Genomic DNA, 11,782 nt, shown 5'->3' on the forward strand with positions numbered 1-11,782 from the left:
GTGGCAGTAGAGCACTACGTCGGCCTCTAGTATTCCCACGAGGCGCCTCTATCAATGCACTGGGACTATACATTTGCCTGTTCCTCCTGGGTTGCTCGCCTCCAATAAATATTTAATATATAACATTTGCTGCAGCCGTTGTGATTACTGAGGCGTCACACCCTCCCCTGGTCTGATATTCCTCATCAGGAGCACGAGCAGCGAGGTTCGGGCCAACACAACTACATGCAGCAAGAAGTCGGCAAACACAGTCTGATACTTTGAGGTTTTTATTTTTTGGACATAGAAATAAATGTACTAGACATTCTCCAACGTTGAGCAGCACGGGGCGGTCGGATTCACGTGGACGATTTCCAGCCGACGGGTCGGGATTCAGGCGACTCCGGATAAGTGGAATCAAGACGAGTCCAATTCAAAGAAGACGCGGCTTTAGATCTTCCCGGGGTAGGTGCCGGCTTCCCTCTGCTCGTCCCACTTCTCCACCTACAGGACAGGAGACATGAGCGACGCCCGCAGGATGGACAGACCAGGATTTACCAATAAATAAATAAATTGCGGCATGCGAGTGGCCAAGTCTAATGGACGAGACTTGGCAATGCAAGTCAAGGAATGAGGGGGAAAAAAAACAACGCACGTCACACGCGTGGGCCGTCCGATTTTTTACACACACCTCATTAGAAATTAACAGCAACAACCATCACGATAGAATAGATAGAAAGAGGCGAGTGAGATAATTAGTGCAGTGTGTGTGTAATACTGTACATGTATTTAGCTAATAAATATAAAAGTAAATGAAAAAAAATATATATGACATTGGGTCCCCCATACTTTTATTAGCCAGCTGGGGAAAAGCAAACAGCTGGAAGGCTGGTGTTATTATTCTGGGAAGGGGCCAGTATCCATAAAGGTTCCAGGCCTATTAATATCAGCTCACTGCTGTCCGCTTAGCCTTTACTGGTTATTAAAAGGGGGGGTAAATGTGGGAGTACCTCCTATTTTTAAATAACCAGCAAAGGCTAAACAGACAGCTGCGGGGTGATATGAATAGGCTGGGAAGGGGCCATGGATACTGGCCCCCTCCCAAAGTAATAGCCACCCTAGAAATGTCTCATCTATTAGATGAGCTAGTTCTGGTGCTTAACCTCCGTTCTCGCTTGCCCTGGTGTGTTGGCAAGTGGGGTCATGATTCAGGGGTTGATGTCAGCTGTTTTATGTCCGCTGACATTAAGCCCAGAGGTTAGTAATGGAGAGGCGTCTATCAGGTCCCCAATGGTCAACAGTAATAAAGAAATATACAGCGAAAAGTCCTTTAGGAAAATGACTCCTCAACAATTACTCTCATTTAACCATTTATTACCATAGAAATCAAAGTTATATTCCCCTGTTGGCCGTAAATCCATAATGATGCTGCCCCACGACGATCCAAAACTCTGCTACATCCGGACGGTGTGGTAAGCGGTGACATCAATAATGTGACCGCTCAACACGGGTACCGGAACACAGCGAGTACCTCGAGAACCCGGCTGCAGTGACGTCAGTAAGGTTACCGCCGGTCACAGTCAGCGGTTCTCACGGTAACTTCTGTGTGAACTAGCCTGCGCTGAACTGCAGTAACCTTACTAATGTCACCGCTCACCACACCATCCGGATGTAGCAGAGTGGGGATCGTCGTGGGACCTACTTATTATGGATTTACGGCCGACAGGGGAATAGAACTTTGATTTGTATGGTATTAAATGGGTAAATTAGGGGAGAGATTTTCTTAAAGGACTTTTCTCTCTTTGTGTCTTTATTACTTTTGACTATGTGGTTAGTAGTGGGGGTATCTGATAGACAACTCTCCATTACTAACCTCTGGGCTATATGTAAGCTGCCAATACAAAGCTGATATCAACCCCAATACTATTACCCCACTTAAGAGGGTAAGCACCAGAATTGGCGCATCTAAAGGATGAGCCATTTCTAGGACGGCTGAGGGCTGGTGTTATTAGTCTGGGAGGCGGCCAATATCCATGGCCCTTCCCAGCCAACTAATATCAGCCCGCAGCTGTTTGTTTAGCCTTTGCTGGTTATTAAAAAAAATAGGGGGAACCTCACATCATTTTTTTGGTGTCCCCTCTTTTTAATAACCAGTAAAAGCTACGCAAACAGCTGTGAGCTATTAATAGGCTGGAAACCTTTATTGATATTGGCCCCTTCCCAGAATAACAACACCAGCCCCCCAGCTGTCTGCTTTCCCTCAGCTGGTTAGTAAAAATAAAGGGAACAGGCCATTTTGTAAAAATAAATTTATTTAATAGGATTTAAAAGGCTCAACGGCCTTTAGTGCCACATGAACGGCAATAAAGGGTGCTGGCATATTGTATGTAGGGGGCTTGTGACATTAAATATCTACAGGATACCTATCTTATTTATTCTAGCTAGCTAGCACTGTATATAAGTTTGCTTTATTAGCTGGAAAACTAGCTTTAAATGACAGAATTACAGTATGTAAAAGAGGATATTAAAAATGTACGACACCCGCATTACATCGAAGCGCCCCCCCTCCCCCCTCAGCCGTTCACTGGACATGCGGAAAATGCTGCCCGGCCCGTACATGGAGGTAATACGTGCAAGCACCCGGCATCACCTACCCAGGAGTTGGGGCACATGGAGCAGTAGACGCGGTGGTACCACTCACATGGGTACGGGTCCTTCCCTTTCGCATTCAGAGACTTCTGGCATCGATGATAATCTGAGAAGAAACGAGCAGATAAGAGGCGACATCCCGAGAAATCACAGGGGGCACGTTACACCCACTCACACCCCACAGGAGGCTGGAAGGAGAGCATGAGCCACTCCAGTCACATGATCCCTCTCAGCCAGTAGGCAGCTCCCGTTTCTGGAGGCGTGCGAGTCATGTGATCGCAACGAATGCTGCAGATTTCACAGCCGGATAATTGTAAAGTCAGTGATAATTTCCGGTTTGATGCCACATTTATGGTGGAAAATAAACTTGAGCTGACCACTGATGACACCACGTCTGTCAGGGCATGCTGGGAGTTGTAGTCTTACCAAAGCTGGAGACTCAAATATAATAACGTGCGATTCTGAGCTGAGAAAATCCGGAGATTTATTGCAGAGAAGGCAGAACTGGATCTGAGCGACGGCCATAGTGTGAGCGCAGCTCTGCACAGACAGCAGGGGTTAATAAATAACCTTTAGAGACGCAGCAAAATCCACAGTAAACTACCAGCAGCCGGAGGGAAATTATACATGTCAGTACAGAGGGGACGTCACAGAAGACCCAGCATTTACACAGTGACTTCACTAGCAGAACAGCGAGTGCAGCTCTGGAGTATAATACAGGATGTAACTCAGGATCATTAATGTAATGTATGTACACGGTGACTGCACCAGCAGAATAGTGAGTGCAGCTCTGGAGTATAGTACAGGATGTAACTCAGGATCAGTAATGTAATGTGTGTACACAGTGACTGCACCAGCAGAATAGTGAGTGCAGCTCTGGAGTATAATACAGGATGTAACTCAGGATCAGTAATGTAAAGTATGGACACAGTGACTGCACCAGCAGAATAGTGAGTGCAGCTCTGGAGTATAATACAGGATGTAACTCAGGATCAGTAATGTAATGTGTGTACACAGTGACTGCACCAGCAGAATAGTGAGTGCAGCTCTGGACTATAATAAAGGATGTAACTCAGGATCAGTAATGTATGTACACAGTGACTGCACCAGCAGAATAGTGAGTGCAGCTCTGGAGTATAATACAGGATGTAACTCAGGATCAGTAATGTAATGTATGTACACAGTGACTGCACCAGCATAATAGTGAGTGCAGCTCTGGAGTATAATACAGGATGTAACTCAGGATCAGTAATGTAATGTATGTACACAGTGACTGCACCAGCACAATAGTGAGTGCAGCTCTGGAGTATAATACAGGATGTAACTCAGGATCAGTAATGTAATGTATGTACACAGTGACTGCACCAGCAGAATAGTGAGTGCAGCTCTGGAGTATAATACAGGATGTAACTCAGGATCATTAATGTAATGTATGTACACGGTGACTGCACCAGCAGAATAGTGAGTGCAGCTCTGGACTATAATACAGGATGTAACTCAGGATCAGTAATGTAATGTATGTACACAGTGACTGCACCAGCAGAATAGTGAGTGCAGCTCTGGAGTATAATACAGGATGTAACTCAGGATCAGTAATGTAATGTATGTACGCAGTGACTGCACCAGCAGAATAGTGAGTGCAGCTCTGGAGTATAATACAGGATGTAAATTAGGATCAGTAATGTAATGTATATACACAGTGACTGCACCAGCAGAATAGTGAGTGCAGCTCTGGAGTATAATACAGGATGTAACTCAGGATCAGTAATGTATATACACAGTGACTGCACCAGCAGAATAGTGAGTGCAGCTCTGGAGTATAATACAGGATGTAACTTAGGATCAGTAATGTAATGTATATACACAGTGACTGCACCAGCAGAATAGTGAGTGCAGCTCTGGAGTATAATACAGGATGTAACTCAGGATCAGTAATGTAAAGTATGTACACAGTGACTGCACCAGCAGAATAGTGAGTGCAGCTCTGGAGTATAATACAGGGTGTAACTCAGGATCAGTAATGTATGTACACAGTGACTGCACCAGCAGAATAGTGAGTGCAGCTCTGGAGTATAATACAGGATGTAACTCAGGATCAGTAATGTAATGTATGTACACAGTGACTGCACCAGCACAATAGTGAGTGCAGCTCTGGAGTATAATACAGGATGTAACTCAGGATCAGTAATGTAATGTATGTACACAGTGACTGCACCAGCAGAATAGTGAGTGCAGCTCTGGAGTATAATACAGGATGTAACTTAGGATCAGTAATGTAATGTATATACACAGTGACTGCACCAGCAGAATAGTGAGTGCAGCTCTGGAGTATAATACAGGAGGTAACTCAGGATCAGTAATGTAAAGTATGGACACAGTGACTGCACCAGCAGAATAGTGAGCGCAGCTCTGGAGTATAATACAGGATGTAACTCAGGATCAGTAATGTATGTACACAGTGACTGCACCAGCAGAATAGTGAGTGCAGCTCTGGAGTATAATACAGGATGTAACTCAGGATCAGTAATGTATGTACACAGTGACTGCACCAGCAGAATAGTGAGCACAGCTCTGGAGTATAATACAGGATGTAACTCAGGATCAGTAATGTAATGTATGTACACAGTGACTGCACCAGCAGAATAGTGAGCGCAGCTCTGGAGTATAATACAGGAGGTAACTCAGGATCAGTAATGTATTGTATGTACACAGTGACTGCACCAGCAGAATAGTGAGTGCAGCTCTGGAGTATAATACAGGATGTAACTCAGCATCAGTAATGTATGTACACGGTGACTGCACCAGCAGAATAGTGAGTGCAGCTCTGGGGTATAATACAGGATGTAACTCAGGATCAGTAATGTAATGTATGTACACAGTGACTGCACCAGCAGAATAGTGAGTGCAGCTCAGGGGTATAATACAGGAGGTAACTCAGGATCAGTAATGTAATGTATGTACACAGTGACTGCACCAGCAGAATAGTGAGTGCAGCTCTGGAGTATAATACAGGATGTAACTCAGCATCAGTAATGTATGTACACAGTGACTGCACCAGCAGAATAGTGAGTGCAGCTCTGGAGTATAATACAGGATGTAACTCAGGATCATTAATGTAATGTATGTACACGGTGACTGCACCAGCAGAATAGTGAGTGCAGCTCTGGAGTATAATACAGGATGTAACTCAAGATCAGTAATGTAATGTATGTACACAGTGACTGCACCAGCAGAATAATGAGTGCAGCTCTGGAGTATAATACAAGATGTAACTCAGGATCAGTAATGTAATATATGTACACAGTGACTGCACCAGCAGAATAGTGAGTGCAGCTCTGGAGTATAATACAGGATGTAACTCAGGATCAGTACAGGATTAGTAATGTAATGTATGTACACAGTGACTGCACCAGCAGAATAGTGAGTGCAGCTCAGGGGTATAATACAGGAGGTAACTCAGGATCAGTAATGTAATGTATGTACACAGTGACTGCACCAGCAGAATAGTGAGCGCAGCTCTGGAGTATAATTCAGGGTAAGAAATGTATATACACCGTGACAGTACCAGAAGAATAGTGAGTGCCGCTCTGGAGTATAATACAGGATGTAACTCAGGATCAGTAATGTAATGTATGTACACAGTGACTGCACCAGCAGAATAGTGAGTGCAGCTCTGGAGTATAATACAGGATGTAACTCAGGATCTGTAATGTAATGTATGTACACAGTGACTGCACCAGCAGAATAGTGAGTGCAGCTCTGGAGTATAATACAGGATGTAACGTAATGTATGTACACAGTGACTGCACCAGCAGAATAGTGAGTGCAGCCCTGGAGTATAATGCAGGATGTAACTCAGAATCAGTAATGTAATGTATGTACACAGTGACTGCACCAGCAGAATAGTGAGTGCAGCTCTGGGGTATAATACAGGCTGTAACTCAGGATCAGTAATAGAGATCACTTCTATTTATGACACTTTTCTTACCCAGATAGTTCTGGACACAATGTTTGGTCTGGTTTTGATTTGGAAAGCGGGCGTCGAAAGGAGCAGTTTTGTAGTTCTCAATCTTAGCGCGAATGTTGTCGTCTGCCATTTTGCTTGCTGGAAGCAAGAAAAGAAGAGAGAAAGTATATAATAATCTTGCGGGATTCATTCAGTCTTGCACTAAATATATATTATACAAACACCCTTCTGTGAGAAATATCCAATAATTATTCTTAAAGGAGTTGTTTAATTTTTTAACCAACTTTAAACCATCGGACACAATTGATCAACAATCACAATGTCATATCTGCAGGATCCCCAAGTAGAAACCCATCGATCCCGAGAAGGTGAATATTCATTTCAGTGCTTTTGGGGTTGTTTTTTTCCTCTCCTTCATTCAAGAGACAAACTACAAAAACTTAAAAAGCTTTCTGAATGCAACTAAATGGTGACCACAATATGCAATCCGGCCATCGTTCTCAGGGCTCATTGAGGCGTAAACCATTGGCGGAGCGATTCCCCACGTCTGTGAGATTATGGAGATTCCAACTAATATAGTTTGATTTTTATCGCTTTTGTTTTTTCCTCCCTTCTTCCCACAACCATAACTTTTTTATTTTTCTGTCAAAATGGCCATGTGGGGATTGTTTCTTTGTGGGACAAGTTGCACTTGCAAATGACACCACTGGATTTACCATATTGTGTACTGGAAAAAAAATTAAAAGTGCAGTGAAATTGCGAAAAAAAAAGTGCAATTCCACATTTGTTTTGTGGATTTTTTTTTTTTTTTTTTATACCATGTTGACTGAATGCTAAAACTGACCAGGCAATATGATTTTCCAGGTCAGTTAGAGTTCGTAGACACCAAACATAGAAAAAGAACCTATTTAAGAGTAGTGAAAAAAAATCCAAAAATTTAAGAAAAAAAAAAGTCGCCATTTTCAGAGACTCTTAGCATCTTTATTTTTTGGGATCTGGGGCCGGGTGAGGGCTTATTTGTTTGCATGCCGATCTGATGTTTTTATTGATACCATTTTGGGGTAGATGCAATTTTTAGATCGCCCGTTATTACATTTTATTGCACTGTCGAGGCGATAAAAAAAAAAAAAAAAAAACGTAATTCTGGTGTTTTGATTTTTTTTTTTCTCGTTACACCGTTTACCGATCAGATTAATTCTTTTTATATATTGATAGTTCGTGCAATTCTGAACGTGGCGATACCAAATGTGTGCATAAGTTTTTTTTTATTGTTTTATTTTGAAAGGGGGGAGTGATTTAAACTTAGAGTTTAAAATTTTTTTTCTTGAATCTGCGATCATCTGATTGCCTGGGTGTAGCAGAAATGCTCACAGGCTCTTGAGCACTGACTGCTGGGCCGGCGCTCAAAGCAAGTGGGAAATAGGTTTATGGTTTCACAAATATTTTTTTTTTCAAGCTGAAAAAGGGGAACTTTATTTTTAAAGTTGGAAAAATCATTCCGAATTTTTTTTTTTTTTTTTTAAATCAATCACCAAAGTATGTTCCCTTTTAAAAACTTTTTAATTAACAGACATCTGGTTTCATCTGATGGAGAAGAGGCTGGTAGCAGCAATTACGACCAGCAGCAGGGGAGTGCGGACGCAGGCCACCCCCGCGGATCGGGCGCAGGCCACCCCCGCGGATCGGGCGCAGGCCACCCCCGCGGATCGGGCGCAGGCCACCCCCGCGGATCGGGCGCAGGCCACCCCCGGAGCGGTGGCACAGAAAGCGCAGCACAGGCCACCCCCGGGGCGCGGGCACAGAAAAGGCCACCCCAGGAGACTCACTGATGGGGGTAGAAGTTCCCCATCCAACCTATTAGTCAGAGCAGCCTCCACTGACAGCATTCACTACAGAGCTGCGCTCACTTTATTCAGCAGCCCCATAGGGAATGAATGGAGCAGATTCATGCCGGGCCACCAGTCACCACGCCGGGCCACCATAAAAAAAAAAAAAATAATATATTTATATATAAAAATGATGGGGGGAAAAAAAAAACCTCAAAGACTCCAATGACAACTCACTGTTAATGAGGCTGCGCACTATGAGGCCCCTGCAATGGGCTCATGTCACCTTGTGTCTCCTACAACAGCTCAGCACAGCGCCCACCTCAGTAAACCACATCATTTCCCTCACATTTACACTAACTCTCCCCCCAGAGACCTCCGGCCCGGCCGCCACCATCACCTACTCCAGACCCCGCACTCCGTCCTCTCACCTCACAATCTCCGTCCACACACCCGCCTCAATGTCACAGCTCGCACAGACCGGAAGTGCAGCTCTCTACCGGAAACACGTGACCCGCTCTGAGGGCACTAAAGGGCATTGCGAACTGCACGTAAGGAGAGCAGGGACGTCACGTGTGGGAGGGAGACGCGGGATAATCACGTGACCTGCAACTGCGCTCTATAGACAGAAGGCGCGTCCACAAGCCGAGAAACAGAGAGGACTGGCGGTGTGATTGGCTGACTGGCTGTTGCTAGGGCGGATTGTTAGGCACCATTTTGTGCGTGAAGAACGTCACATAGACCAGTAACAGGGCGGAAGGAGACAGTGCTGATGAGGAGACGATGTAAAACGTGTATATAGTGTATGTGACCGCACTGCAAGATGAGGAACCCGTATACCTACCGACTATAATACTGCCCCCTATGTACAAGAATATAACTACTATAATACTGCTGCTCTGTATAAGAATATAACTACTATAATACTGCTCCTATGTACAAGAATATAACTACTATAATACTGCTCCTATGTACAGGAATATAACTACTATAATACTGCTCCTATGTACAAGAATATAACTACTATAATACTGCCCCCTATGTACAAGAATATAACTACTATAATACTGCTCCTATGTACAAGAATATAACTACTATAATACTGCTGCTCTGTATAAGACTATAACTACTACAATACAGCCCCTATGTACAAGAATATAACTACTATAATACTGCCCCCTATGTACAAGAATATAACTACTATAATACTGCCCCCTATGTACAAGAATATAACTACTATAATACTGCCCCTATCTACAAGAATATAACTACTATAATACTGCTCCTATGTACAAGAATATAACTACTATAATACTGCCCCCTATGTACAAGAATATAACTACTATAATACTGCTCCTATGTACAAGAATATAACTACTATAATACTGCTGCTCTGTATAAGACTATAACTACTACAATACAGCCCCTATGTACAAGAATATAACTACTATAATACTGCCCCCTATGTACAAGAATATAACTACTATAATACTGCCCCCTATGTACAAGAATATAACTACTATAATACTGCTCCTATGTACAAGAATATAACTACTATAATACTGCTCCTATGTACAAGAATATAACTACTATAATACTGCCCCCTATGTACAAGAATATAACTACTATAATACTGCTCCTATGTACAAGAATATAACTACTATAATACTGCTGCTCTGTATAAGACTATAACTACTACAATACAGCCCCTATGTACAAGAATATAACTACTATAATACTGCCCCCTATGTACAAGAATATAACTACTATAATACTGCCCCCTATGTACAAGAATATAACTACTATAATACTGCCCCTATCTACAAGAATATAACTACTATAATACTGCTCCTATGTACAAGAATATAACTACTATAATACTGCCCCCTATGTACAAGAATATAACTACTATAATACTGCTCCTATGTACAAGAATATAACTACTATAATACTGCTGCTCTGTATAAGACTATAACTACTACAATACAGCCCCTATGTACAAGAATATAACTACTATAATACTGCCCCCTATGTACAAGAATATAACTACTATAATACTGCCCCCTATGTACAAGAATATAACTACTATAATACTGCTCCTATGTACAAGAATATAACTACTATAATACTGCTCCTATGTACAAGAATATAACTACTATAATACTGCCCCCTATGTACAAGAATATAACTACTATAATACTGCTCCTATGTACAAGAATATAACTACTATAATACTGCTGCTCTGTATAAGACTATAACTACTACAATACAGCCCCTATGTACAAGAATATAACTACTATAATACTGCCCCCTATGTACAAGAATATAATACTGTTCCCTATGTACAAGAATATAACTACTATAATACTGCTCCTATGTACAAGAATATAACTACTATAATACTGCTCCTATGTACAAGAATATAACTACTATAATACTGCCCCCTATGTACAAGAATATAACTACTATAATACTGCTCCTATGTACAAGAATATAACTACTATAATATTGCTCCTATGTACAAGAATATCACTACTATAATACTGCCCCTATATACAAGAATATCACTACTATAATACTGCCCCCTATGTATAAGAATATAACTACTATAATACTGCCCCCTATGTACAAGAATACACTATAATATTGCCCCCTATGTACAAGAATATAACTACTATAATACTGCCCCCTATGTACAAGAATATAACTACTATAATACTGCCCCCTATGTACAAGAATATAACTACTATAATACTGCCCCCTATGTGCAAGAATATAACTACTATAATACTGCCCCTATGTACAAGAATATAACTACTATAATACTGCCCCCTATGTATAAGAATATAACTACTATAATACTGCCCCCTATGTACAAGAATATAACTACTATAATACTGCTCCTATGTACAAGAATATAACTACTATAATACTGCCCCCTATGTACAAGAATATAACTACTATAATACTGCCCTGTATGTACAAGAATATACTATAATACTGCCCCTATGTATAAGAATATAACTACTATAAAGCTGCTCCTATGTATAAGAATATAACTACTATAATACTGCCCCTATGTACAAGAATATAACTACTATAATACTGCTCCTATGTACAAGAATATAACTACTATAATACTGCCCCTATGTACAAGAATATAACTACTATAATACTGCCCCCTATGTATAAGAATATAACTACTATAATACTGCCCCCTATGCACAAGAATATAACTACTATAATACTGCTCCTATGTACAAGAATATAACTACTATAATACTGCCCCTATCTACAAGAATATAACTACTATAATACTTGCCCCTATGTACAAGAATATAGCTACTATAATACTGCTCCT

General features: G+C 41.6%; 1 protein-coding gene across 2 annotated transcripts; it reads right to left on the reverse strand.

The window, feature by feature from the left end:
• Positions 1-253: 253 nt before the first annotated feature.
• Positions 254-9,009, reverse strand: COX6B1 (cytochrome c oxidase subunit 6B1). 2 transcript variants are annotated; one of them, XM_073657579.1, is made up of 4 exons: positions 8,853-9,009; positions 6,617-6,733; positions 2,634-2,734; positions 254-483 (listed from the first exon to the last, which is right to left on the reverse strand). In XM_073657579.1, exons 2-4 carry the CDS (start codon positions 6,723-6,725, stop codon positions 430-432), a joined length of 264 nt encoding a protein of 87 aa, XP_073513680.1. In that variant the 5' UTR covers positions 6,726-6,733; positions 8,853-9,009; the 3' UTR covers positions 254-429. The 2 variants fall into 2 exon arrangements, with proteins under 2 accessions (XP_073513680.1, XP_073513681.1); XM_073657580.1 differs by having other exon boundaries at positions 8,826-8,909.
• Positions 9,010-11,782: the final 2,773 nt, after the last annotated feature.

This window comes from Phyllobates terribilis, unplaced genomic scaffold (assembly GCF_046119375.1).
Source record: "Phyllobates terribilis strain yellow unplaced genomic scaffold, ASM4611937v1 Scaffold_12__6_contigs__length_324123572, whole genome shotgun sequence".
Lineage (NCBI taxonomy): Eukaryota > Metazoa > Chordata > Amphibia > Anura > Dendrobatidae > Phyllobates > Phyllobates terribilis.